General features: G+C 45.1%; 1 protein-coding gene across 1 annotated transcript in view; it reads right to left on the bottom strand.

The window, feature by feature from the left end:
* Positions 1–1585: 1585 nt before the first annotated feature.
* DNAH8 (dynein axonemal heavy chain 8) overlaps positions 1586–22736 on the bottom strand; it is a 288603-nt gene continuing 267452 nt past the window's right edge. Inside the window, exons 89-93 of the mRNA XM_024557808.3 lie at positions 21430–21586; positions 17638–17790; positions 17376–17565; positions 5023–5144; positions 1586–2168 (exon numbers count right to left, since the gene is read on the bottom strand). Coding sequence (XP_024413576.3) covers positions 1881–2168; positions 5023–5144; positions 17376–17565; positions 17638–17790; positions 21430–21586 — 910 coding nt within the window. The 3' untranslated portion in view covers positions 1586–1880. The remainder of the gene's footprint in view (positions 2169–5022; positions 5145–17375; positions 17566–17637; positions 17791–21429; positions 21587–22736) is intronic.

The raw sequence follows: 22736 nt of genomic DNA, 5'->3' as shown, positions 1-22736 counted from the left end.
AGTTGTTTGTATACTTTGTTCTTGTTTTTGTTTTTTAGGTCCACTTGTTGATAGTTGTGAGTTTGTCATCATTTTACTGTTCATATTTTTGATCTTCTCTATCTTAGATAGGTCCCTTCAACATTTCATAAAATAAAAGCTTGGTGATGATGAACTCCTTGAACTTGACCTTATCTGGGAAACACTTTATCTGCCCTTCCATTCTAAATGATAGCTTTGCTGGATAGAGTAATCTTGGATGTAGGCCCTTGCCTTTCCTGACTTGGAATACTTCTTTTCAGCCCCTTCTTGTCTGTAAAGTTTCTTTGGAGAACTCAGCTGATAGTCTTATGGGAACTCCTTTGTAGGTAACTGTCTCCTTTTCTTTTGCTGCTTCTAAGCTTCTCTCCTTGATCTTGGGCAATGTAATTATGATGTGCCTTGGTGTGTGCTTCCTTAGGTCCAACTTCTTTGGGACTCTGTGAGCTTCCTGGACTTCCTTGAAGTCTATTTCCTTTGCCAGATTGGGGAAGTTCTCCTTCATTATGTTTTCAAATAGGTTTTCAATTTCTTGCTCTTCCTCTTCTCCTCTGGCACCCCTATGATTCAGATGCTGGAATGTTTCAAGTTGTCCCAGAGGTTCTTAAGCCTGTCCTCATTTTTTTGAATTTTTGTTTCTTCATGCTGTTCTGGTTGAATGTTTATTTCTTCCTTCTGCTCCAAATCGTTGATTTGAGTCCCAGTTTTCTTCCCTTCGCTGTTGGTTCCCTGCACATTTTCCTTTATTTTACTTTGCATAGTCTTCACTTCTTCCTATATTTTGGGACCATACTCAACCAATTCTGTGAGCATCCTTATTACCAGTGTTTTGAACTGTGCATCTGATAGGTTGGCTATTTCTTCATCACTTCTATTTTTGGAGTTTTCATCTGTTCTTTCATTTGGGCCATATTTCTTTGTCTCGGTGCCCCTGTTATACTGTAAGGGGCAGAGGTTTAGGTATTTGCCAGGGCAGGGCTGTATGTTGGGGAGGAGTCAGAGAGGGAACAATTCCACTTGCTCAGCTCTCAGCCGGCTTTCAGTCACTTCTCTTGCTACCCAGAAGCAAATTGGGCTCTTCTGGGTGGGTGGGTTAGTGTACATTCTAGGGCCCTGTGGATCTCTCCAATGAACTCTCCTGTGAGGCTGGGAGTGTCTCCTGCTGCCACAGCCCCTACAGGTTTTTATAGCCAGAGGAATTGAGGCTTTGTTTTCCCACACTGGAACCCTGGGTTGAGCAGTCTGTCTCTCTCCCCAGTTGCTACTCCCGGTTTATCTGATTGCAAATGTGGGACTTCCGGGTCTGCCAGCTGCTGCCTCACCCTCCCAGTCCTCCAGCCACCACCTTGCTGCGTGTCCTCTCCACCCAGCTGCATGTCTCCGTCCCTCCTATCAGTCTGGATGAATGTTTCTTCTTTAACTCCTTGGTTGTTAGGCTTCCATACAGTTTGATTTTCTGACAGTTCTGGTTATTTTTTGGTTTTAATTTTTTTTTTGTCCTTCTTTTGGTTGTGCAAGGAGGCAAAGTGTATCTATCTATGCCTCCATCTGAGCCAGAAATCCAGATACTTTTAGTTTTTTAAAATTTAAACCTTCGAAAGTGTTCTGATAATGAAAATAGGACCTCATCTAAAAAGTAATTAAAATGGAATATGGTTGCCTGAAATAAAAAGCATTACTTTAGAAATGTCTTTTTGAATATTGATATAGGGAAAAACACAAACATAAGCAATTACAGAATATCAACTTTTTAATTTAGAAAGGTAATCAAGCAGTTACCAGGGAGAAGAGACAGGTTTCTGAGTCCGTCGGTAGCAACAGCCATCAGTGGGCTCCTGTGCCCTCAGCAAGCGGAAACGAACTTACTTGATGTCACACAAAAGGGCCACTCCTCTCAGGATCCAGTGATCCGGGGACAAAACTGTTCGCAAATACACCACGGTGATGAAGGTCAAGTCCGTTCGCCTGGGCTTCTTGTAGATGGGACACACGTACAGCTTGGGGTCCTTGGGTGCAGTGGAGTTGATGGCGAAGACATGCAGCACAGGCAGCTGCGTGAAGAGCACCTTGGGTGTGGACTCCGTGAGCTTCCCATTCCGCCTATCCCAGGCTGCTCCGTCCATGTAGAGCCCATAAATATACACGCCTTCCTGGAAGCGTCAAGCAGAAGGCAACAGGGCTTTTAGATGACAGCCAGTGCACGGGTAAGGGGTAGGGGCTGGAGGGGTTGAGCACAAAGGAAAAAGGACCCATGGACATGGACAACAGTATGGTGATTGCTGGGGGAAGGGTTGGTGATGGAAAAAATACAATAAATCAATCAAAATATTTAATAAAAAATTAGGTACTGTGAGATGGGAGTCCGTTACCGTAATAAACGGAGTGTTTGGAAAGACAACGCACGCCAGTCTTACGAAGCTCCTAAAAGCGGAAATCAGCGCGGGGCACGCTGCGTTAGTGTTAACAGTGAACCAGACCTTCCCTGCAGCCTGTCTCAAGGTTACGAGACAAGCAGAAATGTTTGGTTATCGGTTATTTGAGTGTGGGGTCAGCTGCCTGGGACAACAGCCAGCCAGCTGCATGAAATCAGCTCGGCAGGGACCTGGAAATCTCCCAGGGGTCTGGTCTGAGTTGGTGCAGGGTGCGAGTATGGAACAGGATTTGGAGCTGGGAGCCACATGGGATCTCCACCTGTGCTGGGCAAGCCAATATGGCTCATCTCAGTCACAGGAGGAAGTGGGATTTGTGCCACCAGGCCTAGAGAGCAGGAGAGACAGAGACCTACCCCCACCCCCAGCCCCCAAGGCCAGGGTGGCAGATGGAGATTGGGTGTGATGGGCAGGGAGGGCAGAGTGAGTCCATTGGACCCACTCATGTCTCCCTTTCATACAACAGGACCTGCCTTTGAAGACTCACCATTAAATCAGGAGACAAGACACACACACAGAAAAAATTTTTAAAAGACATCGGGTTAGCACCAGCACACACTTGGGAGAGGGGCTGCCTAATAGGCAGCACCGGGGCTCTGTGCAGTGCCTGCTGAGGTGAAAGGCCGCCGTGGGCTGGAGGCTTTGGGGGGAATACATCCTTGAAGGGTGTGCTGCTTCTGGAAAGATGGGGGGCAGGGGATGGTTATCCCAGGCAGGGGCAACACTACTAAGAGAGACAAGGTGGCTAGGAAGCCCCAGCATTTTATTCAGCAGAAGGTTCAGTGGTGATAAAAATAAGTTAGTGCTTGAGCAGGGAATAGCCTAGATGCCAAGCTAGAGGGTTTGAACTTTAGCTTGTAGGCAGAGGGGAGCCATAGAACATGTATTCAGCAAGACAAGAGAGGCTAAATTGAATCACAGGAGAGGCTCCAATAATCACATCCACTCATAAAATATATTTATGTGGATGATGGCTACCATTTTTCCACTTCTGGCAAGAATAGGGGAAGGGGAAGTAAGTATAGATTATAATAAACGAGAGTGAGATTAGTTGCAAAATGTTTTCCAACAGGATAAAGGCCATCTTTTTTGAATCAAATACTAAGGTATGTGGTTTGATGGTAAAACCTTGGGCAATCCCAGAAAATCAGAACATCTTTAGTTACTGGATGACAGTTACGATGCGAACGATACAACCACGACAGTAGCATCCGACAGTAAATCTGCCCTGTAGGCTCCTGTCAGTCTCGGAACCTTATAAAGCCATAGTTGGAAAGTGTAGTGGATTGAATGGTGTCACCCCAAAACTCATGTCCACTTAGAACCTTAGAATGCGACTATTTGGAAATAGGTTCTTTGCAGATGTAATTATTGTAGTGAAGGTCATACTGGATCGGGAGAGGCAAATTCCTGCATGGCTGGTGTTCTTCCAAGGAGAGGAGAGGACACACAGAGACACACACAGGGAGAAGGCCAGGTGACAATGGAGGCAGAGATGGGGGTGCTGCAGCTACATGCCAAGGAACGCCAAGGATTGGTAGCAACCCCCAGAAGTTAGGAGAGTCCTGTGGCAGATTCTTCCTCACAGTCTTCGAGGAAACCAGCCCCGACAATACCTCCTAAGCCACCCATTCTGCGGTATGGCGTTACAACAGCCTTAGGGAACTCATACTGACCTTGGTACCCGAAAATGGGTGCTGCTATGCCAGATACCTAAAAATATGGAAATGACTTTGGCATTGCATGGTGGGAAGAAGCTGGAAGAATTCTGTGTCATGTGATAGAAGAAGCCTATACTGTTGCTGGAAATATAGAGATTAAAGGTGCTTCTCATGAGATAAGAAAAGGCAATACTTGTTACAAAGTGGCAGAAAGAGCCAGAACTTGGAAATCACGTGGTCCATCCCCTCACTGGACAATTGAGGAAATGAAAGTCACAAAAAGGGAAAAGGGTGCTAAGATTTGAGTGTCTATGTGAGGTCCAGCACCAAGCTTAAATGATCCCATTAAATTCTCAAAATCACCTTTAGTGAGGTTGAAGTATCCTCCTCATTTTACAGTTAAAGAAGTTGAGGCTCAAAACGTTAAAGAACTTGCCCAAGTTCAGAGAGCAGGTAAGTTCCAAACAGCGGCTCCCAAAGGTATCTGCTCATCTCAAGCCCCACCCTCTGCCACACTCAGGGTCTCGAAGCTGGGGGGTGGGGCACGCTGCTAGAACTGGCCCCAGCTCTCAGGACCACTGGTCCTTTTAGTGTCTACTAGTGCCCTTGACACTTATCCATTCTGTAAGCGGCTCACAGCAGTAACTGGAGATGTGCGGAAAATCCTTTTCAGCAAACACAAGGGTAACCTGTAGTTACAAAGAAATGCAGTCTGGGGAGTTCCTAGAGCTCCTTATTAATGCCCACGACAGCAAATGGAGGAGGCTTTGACAGTGAGGCCTTCTGGTTACCACTGAGGAAACCCTGGCTGCAAAGCCGGTGGACTTGACCGAGGCACGCCTAGGTCAGCTTTCAGCAGAACCTGCACTTTGAGCCCCAGCTCCAGCACTGTCCATACTGCCTGGGGCGCCTACCGCAGGGGGTGATGTGACCTCCTCCTTGGTCTGCCGCAGAACTTCATTGTGGATGGTCACGGAGTCCAGGGCCCAGCCTTTGTGGGCGCGGGTCACCTCTTGTCTCATTGCTGTCAGGAAGCCTTAAAAAAAGAAAGAATTGTGATGGCTTTGTGCAGTCCACTTTGGAATCAAAGGGAGCAGTGCTAATTGTTATTTGCTCCTCAATCTCCAAAGGTGTGCCCATCCAAGAGGAGTTGACATCAAACCTCGAGGGTGGGGAGGGGACCACTTTTTTCAGTGTTTTGTTTGTACAGGAACCCGCGATGAGCTAAATATTTCTTGTGAGCTCACAGCTGGAAAACAGCACGCTCTGTGCCCCAGACAAGAGCCTTGGTTTGAAATTCTCCTGGGATTCCAACTACTCAAGTCCTGTGAGGGCTGTAACCCAGTCCTAGCTCATGGTCTCTATTGAAGATGCAATATCTAGGAATAAGATTGGAATGCTGAAATATTCTGAGAACAGCATTTCAATTAAAATTTGAATCAAACCATTATCAAGCTTCTATTTGCTATAATGGAACAATTTCATTTAGTCGTAATGCCAAAATAGAAAACTCAACTTCCAATTTGATCAGACAAAGCAATCACACCAGAAAGGAAAGCTACATGTTTTAATACGCATAATATAGTTATTTTAAGATACTACATGATTCTGCATGTTGTGGCCTTTCTTTAAACTTAATATTTGCAATCCGTGCCATTCAATTCCGTAAGAGAAGGCTTTCTTGGAGAGTAGCATTTGATGTTAGAAACTATACCCTAAACTTCAAAATCATAGGAGAATTGACCTGTGACTTATGGTACACCGAGGGCTCCGTGTTAATACTGAACATCATGCCATGCCAAGTCGCAAGGCACAATGACGGGTGGCAGAGCAAATATCCCTTGGAGTTGGAGAGAGAGAATAGGCCCCTAGTCTGTCTTAGGGAGAGGTCAAATTTTCCCCATTGCCAAGTTCTTCCCTGCTTATTAAATTAGACACTTGGGGAGGCACTCAGTCACTCACTCATTCGTTAAATCTCTTAGGGGTGGCCGACGTACCAGGCTCTGCTACGAGTGGGATGACCACGAAGAGGAGGAGGCCACCCACGGCCCAGCATTCAAGGAGCCAAGGGAACGTGGAGGGAACAGGACACAATGTTGCTCCGAGCAAAGACGTGAACAAAGTAAACCACACAAGAATTGAAAAGATGAAATTGAAGGTGATGCTTAAAAGATGCATAGGAGTTTGCCCGATGGGACAATTCCAGCTGGAGAAACAGCAAGTGCGAAGAAGGCGTGGAGGTCTAGGCTGAAGGCGAGGCAATACTGGCAGATAGGGTTAGAACAAAGGTAGAGGCGAGATTTTTCAGGGTCAGGGTTTGGACTTGATTTTGTGGATTGTGGAAAGCTACTGACTATTTAAAGTAGGCAAGTGATTTGGTCATATTTGCATCTTACAAGGCTTATCAGAGCATTCACTAAAATAGGATTTGGGGCTACAGGAGAGTCCTTGCATTAATTTTTTCTAAAAAGCTGATCAACCAGAGTAGCTGACTAGTGGCCTTGTGTAGGTAATTTTTCTAAAGCTATAGTTTCACGAAGCCAAGAGTTCCTAGTAGGAAAGGATGATTTACAACATAAAAAGTTAACTCCCAGGGCAGGAAGCGTGGCGGAAGTTTGCCTGGCAGCGACTTTCTTGCTCCCTGTCTCGAGTCACTCGAGGGGATTTGATCAGCATGGGATAACGTGGGTCTCCGTGTTAAGTACCGGAGATCCCATGCTTTAGTAGTAAAACAAGCATTTTGTGTACTTGCCAGTCGGGGGTAAACACGGCCGCAATAACGGAGTCCAACTCTCCCTTCATGTCACTAGTGAAAATGCCGTTTTCATCACTCAGCATTGACTGTGCGTCCGTCCGTGTGGTGTACCCAAATAGAGTGCTTGGAATTCAATCGACCCTATTTTATGATATTTTAAAATTCCTCACTGATCTCTGATTCTACAAGGTCATAATGCATAAGACATGAATCCTGATCTTAACCATCCATCTGCACAAATTTAATAATTGAATTTTTGCATGACATTTTAAGTTCCAGCGAAACTGCAAATTTAATCTCACTCCATATGGCACTCAGGACAATGCCGTAGGTGCCAGGTGAGGACTGAGCAGGATCCTGTCTTCGGCAACATCCCTGTGACAAAGACTTCCGTCATTGTCACAGAGCTCTGAAAACCTCCTAAGTGCAGTTAAGGAGATGCCATCTCCTCTCTTCTCCCTGATATCAACAACATGCCTCCTAGTGTTTAGGAAGCACCCTTCACCTGCGAGGAGATGGAATCCAGAATATATGTTACCTTGAGCTATAAAGACAGGAAAGTTAAATAAACGCATTTGAGGCTTGAGAGTGAAAGGGGGGGAACTGTTCCATGGGCTGTGCCCACTGAGAGAATACGGGGAAGATACAAACTGTTTTCAATTCTTAGTAGTTTTGGTTTGGCTTCCTCAGAAAAAGAACAAGATCTTGTGAAATTCAAACCATAATGAATCCATTGAATTGTTTGTTATTGAGTTTAAAAAATGAATGACTTTCTTGTAGACTGATATCAACTCTAATGGAATCAAAATCTACGCTTTCTGAAACCTGAAATGATCATTGAAGTTTTTTTTTTAAAAAGCTTGAAGAGCAGTACTTGTGTCTGGGCGCCAATTTAGTTTTAATAATTCCTAAACCCAATTTCAATCATCAGTGGTGGAAAAGTGATTCATACATTCACACGTTTGACTCTGAAGTGGGAAAGAAAAAGTTGGGGAAAGTCTTTGATAATCATAACCTTTCTATTCTTCCTGCGATTTAACCGCCCACATGTAAACGGGTGATTTGACTATTCAAACATCTGAGTCACATGTGGTGTTTAGTGAGATGCTTTAAAAAATTTTTCCCTTCAAAGCGTATTCTGCATAATGATTTCTTAAAACACTTGTCAAGCTTGTTTGTTCTTTAAAAAAAATCACTGTTAAGAGGGTTATACTTTGGAGACTCAGGTCTGAAGTAACACTTGTGATGTCTTAATTCATGTAACAGCAGTAACCTAACATTTCAGCAAACTAATTACTGCCATTTGACTGTGCAATCCGTTGGCTTAAAGAAAGTTGCAGAGAGCTTTCAGGATCATTTCAAACTAGGTCTTAGAAAGGACAAAAGAAATAATTAATTAGGAAGACTGTGCCTGGATTTTATAAGGAGCTGGTTGGCACTCTGTAATGATGGTTCTATAGGCAACGCCCTTTTATTCCTTTAATGAGCGAACCAGTCCTTATGGAATGGGCTTAGGTTCTTCAGTATTTCCTGTCTTATCACTGACTAAGCCTCCCAGGAGCATCTTTGAAAATGAGGAGAAATAATGTTCCTGCCACAAGTTTGTGACAGGCAGTTTTTCCCCCAAATGAGAAGCAAATGGAGTTCATTGGTAAGTTAAATAAAAGATCAGAAATCATTAAACAAAGATGGGGTTGATCCAGCCAATTGAGTAAAATCGCAACAGTCACCTTTCCTGATGCTTTGCTAAGTGCCGTAAGGCGGGATGCTGAACTTGGTTAGACGCTAGAAATACCTGGGCCGCCTTTAACAATCTTGACTCCCAGGCCACAGCCCAGATCAACAAAATCAGAATCTCAGTATTGTTTCAAGGCAGGGCTTCTCAGACTTTGATGTTCACAGGCATCACCTGGGGAAGGAGCTTTTACTACAATGCAGGCTGTGATTCAGTAGGCAGGTCAAGGGTGAGGTCTGAGATCTTGTGTTGCTATCAAGCTCGCAGGTGATGCCGGTACTGCTGCTGCTGGACCACATCACTGGGTAGAGAAGGACTGAGGCCAAGCTTCTGCACACATCAGAATGACCAAGAGGAGCTTTTAAGAAAGTCAATTGCATAGACTCCAGAGGCCTCCTCCCCAGAGGTTCCGATGTCACTGGTCTGGGGCCCCGGGCATTAGTTTGCATTCAAAGCTCCTGGGTGAAGCTGCAGTGCAGGCAGGGCCGAGAACCACGCTCTGTGAAAAGACCTGCCCAACAGCCACTGACAGGTCACTCATGACCCACATTTGTTTCAAAATTTTTTTTGAAAGGTGGCAAGAGAAATGCCTCATGATACAAGCAAAATATGAAGAAGGCTTTCGGTAGTACTAGCCACTCTTCCCAGAGTGCCCCGAGACGCACGGCCTCTCCGAAATGTCTTTAATCCAGGACACGGTTGGCTCCAGGAACACCTGGGTACAGGCTGGAGGGCCGAGGCTAACGCTCTAGGCAGGCGGGGACCAGCCAAGCCCAATGTGTCTCAGGTGCCAAGGTGTCATTTTTCCCACTGCTCTACCTTCTCTGGTGCAACTTTGCATGTCCTCTGCCTCCACCCAGCCTCGCACTTTTCCCTGCCCTCCCAGACCTTTCCACTGGTACTCCTGAGCAATCTCCTAAATATTTTCTGCCTCATCACAGAACATCTCTCCATCTTCCTGCCCTTAGAACCTGACTCAACTCTGAAGACACTGTCCTTCCCGACTGTTGCTCCATCCTTTGTGAGGGTCTCTACTGCTTTGACACCCACGCCCTATGGCCACATGCCCCTCCCCTCATGGTCCCTGCTAAATGCCCTCTGCCCCCTTTCACTGAGCACCCTGCCATCACCTGGGTCTCTTTGGTATCCTACTCAGTATCTTGATCTCTTGGCTCCTTGAATGCATCATTTCTGAAGACCTCCCTTTTCTTCATTTCCTTTCCTATTTAGTCTAGACCCATCCTTTTCATCACTTGCCCAGCAAACCCCCAACCCAGCATGAATCCAGATGTCCCCCTTCCTACACCCATACCAGGCTGCTGAGTAATCCTGAGACAAACACAGTTACCCCCATGGTTAACTACCATCAGCTTCGACATTCTGAAGCCGCCCAGCCTGCCTTCCCTGCCCCCCTCACTAGCCCTCTTTCTCAAACTTCTGCCACTCTCCCTAAGTCTCTCTTTCAACATTTCTTGTTCCTGAGATCACTGCTCCCCGTCCTTCAAAGAGAAAATAAGAAGTATCAGATGGGAAACTCCCTTATCTTCTTGCCACTAAACCTACAAACCTCTTGCATTTACACTCATTTCCTCATAACTCTTGTTGCAATGGGTGAGGTGTCCCTCCACCTGCCTGGAGTGCATCTTTCCCCTGGGGAGCCATCCCCCTCCCTCCTCTTTTACCCTCTCAGGTGTCTTCGCTCTTTCTCTCTGTCCTTCTCCCTGTCTCCTTCCCCTCCTCACCAGTATTGGAATAAGCTCAAGTTCCTCCTATCATTAAAAGAAGAAGAAAATCCTTTCTTCTTACAATGAATCCTCCCCACTTGCTTCTCCTCTTTCAAGCCAAATTTCTGCTGTCACCTGGGTGGTCACTCAGTATTATCCCTGTTGTCTGTACTCACCCTCTCTCTCCATTTCCTGGTCTTCCACTCCCTCACCTTGAAGTCTGACTCCTCTACCTTCCCACCCAATCCCCTGAGACTTCTCTTGCCAACAGCCTCCTTTTTCATAAAGCTGTCTGACCGTCTGGGCCCTATCTTACCTGACCTCTGGAGGCATCTGTCACTATTTCTTCCCCTCCCCTCTCGTCTTCATGACACTATGCTCCCCTAGTTTCTTCTTCCAAGCTGTTTTGACATGAAGGGACTATTCGCAAGAGTTTGCGTGATCTGGACATTGGTGAAACACAAGCAGACAGAGGGGAATCCTGATAAGGCTGGTGTGGAAAGAAGATGACCAGATGGTAGTGCTGGCGAAGTCCACAGGAGGATGGAATGTTCGACATTGGCACCTGGAGGTGAAGGATCGGAATCTCACACACTGGGACTTCAGATGAGTCAGCCGTAGGCAGAGATGAATAGCTGCAGCAATGCAAATGGCTGAGATCATCGATGAAGGGCCAGGCCAAGGGCAGAACTTGCCTAACAAGAGCCCACAAAGGGGCAAGAAGCAGCCCTCTGAGAGGCGGGAGAAGAACCAGTGAAGGTAATGGGCAGAAGCCAAGGTATGAAAGACTTTCCGGGATGAGTTTCCTAGTGTAGTCAAAGGGAATGGAGTTGGTGGGAAGGTCACTAGGTTTAGTGGCCTTGGAGAGAGCAGTTTCAGTATTGCAGTGGAGGAGGGCCAGGTTACAAGGAACCAGGTGGTTGGTGAGGATGGCCACCGTGTGCAGAGACTAGAATCACAAAGGATGTGGCTGTGACTAAAGCCAGTGCATCAAATCCCCTCACACACAAAGGCAAGGAAGGTGGGTTGTTATTCACTCTGGAGGCATTTCTAGGATGTCCACAGTCCTATTGTATTGTGATTTGGGACAGGCGGGTGAGTGCTATCTCTTAGATTGAGGTCCATTTACTTCGAGTCTCTCGTGTTAGGGACAGCTCTGGGTCGGCAAAGGGGAGCTATGGGGCATGCTTAGATTGTTAATAGGTTAGAAGGAATTCCCTAGTGCCTTCAGTCCCGAAGCTCTATTAACCTTTGGTGCACTCTCCCATCCAACAAACCTCAGGCTTTTATAACCATTCTCAAGACAAGCACTCAGAAATTACTGCTAGCTCACGGTGCTGCCCTGATAACAAACACGCAGGCAAGAGGCTGTAGATGACTTTTACGGCAGCAGGATAACAGGGCAGAAAAGACCCATCCCCTTGCTTCAGCAAAACCCTAACTGGAAACCATGACTTGTACAATACTAATAGCGAATAATAAGTTGTCAGCGAGACCTGCCGCATCAGTCTGGCACAGCGGGTACAGCCCGCTGAGGGAAAAAAAACCCAAACAAACCAGAAAAACCGGTACAAATGGCGTCCAGCTGCAGACCGGGTTAAATATTTGAGAACTAACCACGCTGTGTGGTCAATCCGATGTAGAGGGTGAGCCTGAAGAGCACGCCAGCCTCTGCCTCCACTTCACTGGGAGCGCTCGGCGGCCACGCTACCAGTGACGAAGGTGGCTGTCAGGTAGGAGGTTCCCGAAAGGCAGTCAGTCAGTCCCTTGGCTTGAAGACAGACTCTTGACGACTCGTAAACTTTGGGTTTAAACACATCCCCACATATCACACACACATACACACACACCCACACACCAGAGTCTAAACCATGTGTACATAAGGCTCTTCAGGTCCACACCCATGAGAAAAAGAGACCAAACATATCCTCTGAAATCCTGAGAAGCACACTGTTAAACTGTATGTGAATATGCCTTCCAGTGACGGCTGGGAGCACACTGGCCCTCCTGGGCCTGGGATATCTCCTGGGAGGCTAATACGCACATTGCCAGAAACTGTGCTGTTGAGCAAGTACTACAGGGTCATGGGTACAAGAGCTTGACCATTGTATAGTCAACTTTAATTGCCACGTTGTTGAGCTTGTCAATTGCTACAGAAACGATTTGGAAGGGGGAATGAAAATACCAGATTAGTTCCCTGGTGGCTGACTCAGCCTCTTCAAATGTGACTGACAAAATATCAGGCCCCCATAGTGCAACTGAGCGGCATGAGCTCAGACACAGAGTGGGGACCAATGAGGCCCGACACCTGTCCTTGCAGTAGCGTGGACCTCGAAGGCACCTAGGTCTGAGGGGCAATCAGCAGAGGCATGATGGCACACACACCCAGACAGTATCACATGCACCCGACATTATAAGAGCACACAACAAATGGTCATATATGAGCAGAACATTTCCAAATGTGTTATAGTCTAGGTGATTTTGACAATACATGTTTGTGATGTAACTATGGCCTTTTTGCAAATTGCACTGTGTTTTATGTGTGCTTTTTAATTTTTTTAAGTATATTTTATTGATTATGCTATTACAACTGTCCCGTTTTTTCCCCCCCTTTATCCCCATCCACCCTGCACCTCCACTCCCTCCAGCACTTCCCCCACCTTTAGTTCATGTCCATGGGTCGTACTATAAGTTCTTTGGCTTCTCCATTTCCTATTCTATTCTTAACCTCCCCCTGTCTATTTTATACCTACCATTTATGCCACTTATTCCCTTGTACCTTTTCCCCCATTCTCCCTCCTCCCCTTCCCCTGCTGTAACCCTCCATGTGATCTCCATTTCTGTGATTCTGTTCCTGTCCTTGCCGTTTACTTAGTTTGTTTTTTCGTTTTCTAGGTTCAATTGTTAATAGGTATGAGTTTGTAGTCATTTTACTATTCATAGTTTTGATCTTCTTCTTTTTCTTAGATAAGTCCCTTTAATTTAACATTTCATATAATAAGGGCTTGGTGATGATGAACTCCTTTAACTTGACCTTATCTGGGAAACACTTATCTGCCCTTCCATTCTAAATGATAGCTTTGCTGGATAGAGTAACCTTGGATATAGGTTCTTGCTTTTCATGACTTTGAATACTTCTTTCCAGCCCCTTCTTGCCTGTAAAGCTTCCTTAGAGAAATCAGCTGATAGTCTTATGGGAACTCCTTTGTAGGTAATTGTCTCCTTTTCTCTTGCTGCTTTTAAGATTTTCTCCTTCTCTTTAATCTTGGCTAATGTAATTATGATGTGCCTTTGGTGGGTGCTTCCTTAGGTCCAACTTCTTTGGGACTCTGAGCTTCCTGGACTTCCTGGAAGTCTATTTCCTTTGCCAGATTGGGGAAGTTCTCCTTCATTATTTTTTTCAAATAAGTTTTCAGTTTCTTGCTCTTCCTCTTCTCCTCTGGCACCCCTATGATTTGGATGTTGGAACTTTTAAAGTTGTCCCAGAGGTTCCTAAGCCTGTCCTCATTGTTTTGAATTTTTGTTTCTTCCTTCTGTTCTGGTTGACTGTTTATTTCTTCCTTCTGCTCCAAATTGTTGATTTGAGGTCAGTTTTCTTCCCTTCACTGTTGGTTCCATGTACATTTTCCTTTATTTCACTTTGCATAGTCTTCACTTCTTCCTATATTTTGGGACCATACTCAACCAATTCTGTGAGCATCCTGATTGCCAGTGTTTTGAACTCTGCATCTGATAGGATGGCTATCTCTTCACCACTTAGTTCTATTTTTGAAGCTTTGATCTGTTCTTTCATTTGGGCCACATTTTTTTGTCTTGGCAGGCCTGTTCTGTTGTAAGGGGCAGAGCCTTAGGTATTCGCCGGGGGGGGGGGCGGGGGGCAACCCACTTCACTGTGTTGTGGTGCAGTCTGGAAGAATAGTACTTCTTTAACTCCTAGGTTGTCAGACTTTCATACAGTTCGATTTTCTGGCAGTTTTGGGGTTTTTTTTTGTGTTTAAATTGCTTGTTGCCTTTCTTTTGGTTGTGCAAGGAAGTGAAGCATATCTACCTATACCTCCCTCTTAGCTGGAATTCCCAAACATGTGCTTTTTTAATTTAAAAAATTTACTTAAATGTTTTCAACTGAAGAAAGAAATTTCATCGAAGGTGACTGGGTTAGAGGATATAAATTCAGGAGATACGTTCAAGTTGAGAAATCAATGATTGATGTCAAATAGTGGCAGAGAGGCTTCCGAATCCAAAGGACTTTATCTGCTTGCACACGGCCTGTGAGCATGCATGGGTTGGCTGTGATCTTTACGTTTTCCAGATTTGGCCAGGCAATAGGGAATGGAAAATAATTTGTCTCTCATGTCAAGAGAAGGAAAAGGAAGCAGAAAAGTGATTAGTATGGAAGGAAAGTTCCATGACTCCACTCTTCCATGCTAAAAAGCAAGCAACCATAGATAAGGCCGTGTGTCTGTGTACATGTGTGTAAAGGGTAGGGAACTTGAATAAGCCTGGGGCTTTCCAACGGGTGAAACATCCTGAGATGCGGAATCGAATTTTAGTTTGAAGCCAGCAATAAAGAAAAGAGAAAGGATTGGGTTATTAAAAAGTAAAGCTAAGCACAAAAAAACCTGCATTTGTATTTAAGTATTGTTCTAGCTTGTAACACTTAACAGAGAGTAACAATTGAAGATTAGTTCATATTAATATTTTGCTATTTTAAGTCACATTTTTAATGAAAATTCACTGAAAAAGATTGTGTGCTGTGATCTACAATGCAGTCATCTGTGTCTACGGAAAGGCAGGGAATAACCAACTCCCTCCCCTGGTTTCTGTATATCAAGAATACACTTAACAACTTCACAGCTTTTAAAATTACTGGTCCTTGCCTCTCTCCAAAACTCCGAGTCTGCCAACACATCTCCCACCTAGCTGTGCCACCAGCCCCATCTGACAAATGTGCTCTCGCCTTTCCTCCCAACCTGCGCCTCTTGCACAGCTCGGTCTTGCACCTGCCTTCAGCCCTCAGCCACTGCCAGGCCCTGTGCTCTCGAGGATTCCCATGTAATCACACCATCCTGTCTGTCACCTCCTCTGCACCTGGTTAAGGTCCCAGGCTCTCTCCCTTATCCTAGTAAGAGTCTCATTGCTCTGCGTCCGTATTCCAGTCTACCCTCCCCTTTTTCCTGGGATGATCTGATAGTCGGTGACTTCCTATTGCCTTTAGGATGCAGCCCGAACTCTCCCAGAGCAATTTACACTCCAGCCTCACTCCTCACCACCTCTGCTCCTGCTTCCTAAGCTCTGGCCACACCGTTTCCTTCTTTCCCTGAACATGCCTTGTCTTTGCTCAGGCCGCTGCCTGGAATGGCCTTTTCCTCCATCCTTGCCTCTGCAAACCTTACTCACTGCTTCCAGTGGGAAACTCTTCTCAAGCTCTGCGTCAGCACAGTTCATCTCTCTGTGCTCTGTACCAGTGAGGCACTTAGTTCTCACACTGGGGAGGGGGCGGCAACAGTTAACACATTGCATTAAAGTTGCTGGTGTGTCTGTTTCACCGACCATATTATCGGCTCCTTTAGAGCAGGAATCAGGTCTCAAATTTCTCTCTAGTGAAAGCACTGGGCAAAGAAAGGGCTGGCAAATGTAAGGTGGTTAAACAATCCTAATTAAGTTAAATGCTATTTCTTCAGGCTCCAATTACCTGGTGACTCTTTACTGAAATTGAGGGCTGGTAAGTAGACACACGAAGTCTGAGAACCATAATAAAAACTTTCCTCCCTGAATTCATTGGAAATTTCAGAAGAAAAACAGAGAGTGAAATCCGGGGCTGTCTTTTTCAAATCTAATATGTATAATTTAGTAAGATCATAAAAATTACCATGGTTAGAGTTTTAAATTTAGAAAATGATACGGCCTTTGCAAATGCAAGAAGTGAATGTATGCATGTACACTGAAGACAATTAAATGTGTACTTTTTAAGGTATACTGTTTATTTAGGTATTACTTATACAAAGAAAAGTGTACAAATCATGCATACGACTCAATGCATTTTCACAAGGGATGCCACTGCGTAACCCACGTCCAGATCAAGAAACAGGTGATTTCCAGACCACAGAGGCCTCCTTGTGCCCTTTTGCAATCGCTGCCTTCCCCGTCCGGGGTAACTACCATCTTGCCTTTTGACACCATGGAACGGGTTTACCTGTTTTGATTCTTTGTACAATGAAATCATACAGTATATGTGCATCATACATACATTACAATGTATACAGTACAATGTGTTCTGTTTGATGTTCTTCACTTAACATTGTTTTATGAGATTCAATCAGATTGCTGCAAGTAGCAATGATATACCCTAAATCTGAAAGTGTGAGTGCTTCTTAAATTGTATTACTAGGGGAGCTAAACGGCGCCGAACAGTGAGGAATCTACCATCTCTTCCTTTTGGCCAAGAATTACTTGAAGTAAAACTATCCATACTGTAGTCAAACAAGAAGTTGTCGTATTTCTGAACTTTATGACATCTGGTCAGTAATTTACTCAGTAAATATTCTTAGAATGACGGAATAAATGCAGAGCACTTTTCAAGAAAAAAAAAAACGTAACTAAGGGAAGGGCAGGGCAGACTCAGAGCTCACCAAATAAAACTTTTGCCACATGATCATTTTTTAAATCAGTCTAATTTTCCATACTTTTTGCATATTTTGGCACTACATTTTTGTCATTTTTATAAACATTTAAAAACTAAGGTTTGAGTGAACTTTTTTTTTTTTACTATTTCGTATGTCCTGACCACAGACTGATGGCCTGCTGACGTGGGTGAGAAGAAAAACAAAGGCTTGGCGACCGTACTGTAGAAGGACCGCGGCAGAAAGAACGTGAGACTGCACGTGTGAGACAAACACAGAAGGGTCACCTGTGGTGCCTACCCTTTGAAAGCGTGTGCCCAGCACCCAGCAGGCTGTGCCTCTGTGTTATTTCACGTAAGGTAAATGTATCACACGGCGCTACTGCGCAAACACCCACGCCTTCCAGGCTGCCCACTCTCCGAGGAGCACACACCTTGGGGATTAAAGAAGCCGGTCATCCAGAACGCATTGGGCCGCCCTTCAAATATCCAGGTAGAAAACTGAGCGTTCCTTTCCAAGAGCTCGGTGAACCAGAAGCCCAGCGTGGACGAGTCCCAGGACACTCTTTTCCAGATCTGAGGTATGCGAGCGTCATACATGTTGTCCAGGGCATCTCGCAAGTTCTGAAACAGATAAACTGTGAGAAGAAGAACGACCCACAGAAAAAGGAAGCGGCAAGTGAGATAAGCGCTCACCTCACTCATAATGATCGTCCCTTCGATGGCCAATTTCAGGTCACTCAGGCTACTGCGAAGTATTGAGATGACTTTTTGCATTCTGTCGATTTCTTGTCTGAGAAATATGTTCATTGAATTAAGATGCCCCATCTTTATCAAACGAGCTTTCACCTAAAACAAAGCGTACCATACAGTGAAGAGGATTTTTAGAAAGTCATCTGTCACCTCTCTTCCAATGATCTCTCCTTTCTCTGTTCTTCTCTTTCCGGTGGATGTATCTGCCAGCCCAAATGAACTCTAAAATACCTCTTGCAGAACCAGACCTTCCATTAAGTTCCCCATTTTCCGGGCTTCAAAAATTACTGTTCAACCAAAATGATTTTTACTTCCTACTGATTTAGTTGATCATTGAAAATGTACTTTAAAAAGCTAAAATAAAATTGTAACTTTTCCCCCTTTCAAATGATTAATAACTAAGTGTCAGTTAAAGCTTAATTTAACCTTTATAAGAGTACATTTTTGGATTACTTTAAAAAAAATAATGCTTAGCAGAGTTGTTACTAGAAATCTTGCAGAAAGTAGATACAGCCCGAACCTTTCACAACAGTCATTAACGGATGCGACTGGCTGGGGTTTCCCCGGATCGCCGTCGCCGTGGCGAGGGCGAGTGGGCGAGGCTTTCCTAATTTAACCAACGAAAATATTTGACTTCGTGGGAGAGTCATTAAGCACCTGCCATTTGTCCCTTTTGGTATATCATTTATTGACCATTTTGAAGAGATCAATATAAAAGCCTCTGATTAAAGGAACAATAAAGTACAACGATTACTGGAAAATAAGCCAATACATATACACATTTCCATTTAGTGACATTTGCCCAATAGGAGATTGACGAGGAATACTGGCAAGAACTCATGAAGAGATGTGAACTTTCCGCTGGCCACAATCGAAGGGCTGCGGGAGTAGGAGAGCTGGGACAAACACACAGAGTGGGAGAGAACTTAGAGCGACGCTCCAGTCCAAAGGGCCACCAGATTGCCAGTAAACCGCGGGGCTCTCAGCTGGAGGTGCCTACTGCCCCTTCTTGAGTCCCGGAACGTTAGAGATGGACGACGAGCGTCAGAGTCACCAGGACCGCTGTCCTCGTTTCGCAGAACAGCTCTCTGGCATGACACAGAAGTTCCCTGTTCAGCACCGGACACCTCTGCTTTACGGCAGCTATGAAGCACCTCCAGTAAGCGAGGGATGAAGAGGGAGGCACAGACTCAGAGGGAAGCAGTGATGTGGAACTGAACAGCCTGGACAGGACGAACTGGGCGGAGAGAGTCGAGTAACACTGAGATCCCGGTCTGACGTGCCAGTGGAGGCCCCTGACCAGTCTGCCACACAGCCTTCAGGTGTCGTCCTAATTCCTGGTAAGATGAGAACTTACACCCTGTTCCCATCTCGAGCCCTTTATCCTCCAGTGACCGACTAGCATGTGTATCATCCCCTTTTAATAGTGACCACTCTGTGGAAATTCACACTAAAGGAAATGGGAAATTATGTAAATATTTTTGCAACCCCACATAAATGGGAAATTACACCCAGGTATTGGCTACAATGTCAAATCAATAGCTCAGGTGACTTTTAGTGCAGTAACAGCCCCAAACACGTGGCCCTGCCCTGCACAGGGTTTTAAAAGATAAACTTCCCTTGCAATAGAGACATGCTTAGGAAAAACTTACTCTAGAAAGTCTGATTTTAGCACTGCTTTTATTGTGAGTGTGACTATTGTCCCAGCCTAAAATTGTCATTTCACTAATAAAATGGAAGATTTGCTGTAGTCTCATATAGGATTTTCATTGCTTCTGGGACCAGGTAGTAATGTGGCTCCGTTTTCACCGTGGAAGTCAAAAGTATAATTATATTTCCATTTACAAAATTCACATTTCCACCACGTATAAAGAACAAATCTCTTCCATAAGATAAAGAACACTAAAAACTAAGTGATCTTGAAGGAGGAAGCAATCTTAGAAGTCTCTTAGCACAAACTCCCTCCCAGACAGCAATCCGTTCAGTGACTTCCGCCACGCTCAGTCCCTGCTAGGATTTTGCCAGAACAGAGGTCTTGGTGGAGTGGCCCCGACTAAGACTGAGCGGCTCAAATTCTCCCCCGGTCTCCGAACCCTCCTCTGATTACATCAGCCTGTGGTCCAGTCGTACCAAACAAGTTTCATCCCTCTCTCACCCACCAGGTTTTAGTGTTTGAAGGCAGGCATCTGCCTCATCTGCCTTCCGAAGATCACTTCCAATGAACCACGGAAAGTACGCACTTAAAATACTTTCTCACTGTAACTATCTCTATGTGAAGTCACTGATTTTAGAATTATGGCCACATGTCTCAGCATTCATCTACACAATGGAAACAAAAATTGTTTTAAGAGGCAAGAGGATGTTTTTTATCATTGGGGGCGCTCTGTACAGGCTGGAGGATGGTGGGCTCCCGGTTGACAAGTGCGTTTTTCTCAGACTTGGGCGCAGGGCAGGGCAGACGCAGGACCACAGCTACACCTCCGTTAGGGCGTCGGCCTCCCACACTTGGCGGAAAAGCTAACCTTGACTCAGCCCAGGTGAGGACAGGCTCAGGTGACGCTCTGCCATCAGCACAGAGGTGTGCAGGCGAAGAACGGGAGGGAGGACACAACCCGCCCTCTTGCATGAAGAGGGAGGACGAGTTGGAGGATCGCTTACAGAACTTTCAGACCGTCCAGAAACTTCACCACAAACATTTATTTAGATCAGCAGTTCTCACAGTGTGGTCTGGGGCGGGGGGTCCCATGAATTCCCCTAAGATCCTTTCAGAGGATCAACAAGGTTAAAATTTTTTTATTGTAACAGTAAGACTTTACTTTATTTTTCCCCTTTTCTCTCAGGAGCGTACAGAGGACTTTCCCAAAGGCTACGTGACTTGCCGTCACAACAGACTGAACGCAGAAGCAGATATGAGAGCCCAGCTGTCTTCATTAAATCAGATATTAGAGTGATTTGCGAAACTAAAACAATCCCACTCAGCACAATGAACCTTTTCATTTTGAAAAATATATTTATTTTTGAATAAAAATCTCATTTATGTTAACACGTAATGGGTTTATTACTGTTATTTTATAATAAATTAATACTTTTGAAATTTCTCAGTTAAATTTCTAATATATGAGACATCAGTAATTTACCCACATTAAAAAAAGCTATTTGAGGTCCTCAAATATTTTGTAAAGGGGTCTCGAGAAAAAAAAACTTTTGAGGAAAACTGATTTATATTAACAAGCAAACCCCTGGGAGGTTCAAAAAGTAGGAAATGATTGCCATCCCAAATGGGAAGTGAATTCATTAAATGGTTTGCTTTCCTAGTACCTAGCTGAGAGGACTGGAAAATGAAAAGTGTGGGGGACAGGGGACAAAAACAGGGGCAAATTTAAAGGATGGACAGAGCAGGCTTGGGTAAGAGCGGGAAGGAGAAGTTTCCAGCATTGTGGGTTAAGATACTGGGGAATCCAAAGATAGGAAACGTGTACAGAGAAGGCGACTGAAAGAGAAAGCGCGGTAGAAAGGAAGTAGAGGTGTCAGCAAAACCGCATATCATAATTTGCAAGATGCCGGAGAAAAGTAAGGAAGACCAAAGGGTAAAAAGAAAGAGCTGAAAATGAAGAAGGAGTGAGCAGAGAGGGGAAGGGACTGAAACATATCGTCCCAGGACTGAGCTCAGCGTTGTGGAGCTCAAAGACAGCCCCGCAGACTGCGGGGTGGGCTGGGAGGAAGGTTGTAGCTTACCTCGTGAGGAATGTAATCGGGAGGCAGTTTGCTCAGCATATCTTCAGATAATCTATAAACGATGGCTTCCCGGGTCTCTCCCACTCCACCTCCACTCTCTTTGGGTTGAATGTTGGTAATAGTTTCAAGAACAGCAGAAGCAGTGTTACTCTGGTACCTGATAAAAAGTGGGAACTGTTCAGAATGTAGCAGGGAAATGTACCCTCAGAGATAGTGATCAAAGCTAAAATGAAATGGTGAATCACTTAAATCCAGCCCCCACTACTCCCCCCAAAAGGGAGTGAGGACTTCACTATCAAGCTATAGTAATTTTAAAAAGCAGAGATCCATTTTACAGTCTCCTAATGAGACACCAAGAACATCACAGAATTGAAACACTCTTCCCCTTCAGGGAAAGAGGTCCCACTCATGTCCCTGATAGTCCAAGGCAGTGCGGTACAATCTCGTTTGCAGCTACCCTAACCACCTCCAGCCAGACGACAAACCCACCTCCTTTCATCCCCTTTGGCTTGTGGACTGGTGCTAAGAAGCTGCCATTATATTACAATTTGCTAGATCAAAGAGCACTACTCATATTTCCCTGATGAATTATAAATTGTTATGAATTTCTTGGGTCTTTTCTGTTTTGTTTTCTCACTTTCCCACCTGCGTTATGACTTCCAGGGTGATTTATTGGCACCCACCTGCTCCACCTGCCTAACTGCAGTCACCCATCTTTAAAGTCCACACATTCAATAAAGACTTACTAATGTACCAGGCACTGAGCTTGGTGCTAGGATATGGTCCCTGCCTTTGCCCCTTCTCTAGTGGAGGAGGGGACATTAGTCAGTATCATTGTACGAAATTCTGTGGAGAAGAAGAACAGGTGCTTTAAGTGAGTACAGTCTGTCTCTCACTCTTGCTGTCTGGCTCTCACTGGGCTGACCAGATGCTCTGAGGTGCAGGAACTTAGGTTCTGACTGAAAGTTGCTGGGTCAACCAGTAGTCTTGATATACAGATGGTGTGTGTGAATGTGAGTGTGTGTTGGAGTTGATTTACACTAGAAGATCAAGGAAGGTCTCTCAAAATATCCTATGTAAGCTGACACCTTAAGGATGAACAGGTAGGCCAGCCAAGGTTGGGGGGGTGGGAGGTAAGAAAGGACATTAAGGTAAAAGGTAAGGCCTGGATATGAGAGGGAATTCAGCGCAAGGCCAGCGAGGTTGGAGCCAGTGAGCTAGGAGGAGAGATGAGGATGGAGATGAAGCAGGTCACTTCTTTAAGGCTTCTGACCATTGCCCTGAAGGCCACGGGCAGCCACTGGAGA

The sequence above is a fragment of the Desmodus rotundus genome, chromosome 11 (genome assembly GCF_022682495.2).
Source record: "Desmodus rotundus isolate HL8 chromosome 11, HLdesRot8A.1, whole genome shotgun sequence".
In the NCBI taxonomy this organism is placed as follows: Eukaryota; Metazoa; Chordata; class Mammalia; order Chiroptera; family Phyllostomidae; genus Desmodus; species Desmodus rotundus.
Note: the sequence above shows the minus strand (reverse complement) of the source record. Positions and strands in the feature narration are given on the sequence as shown.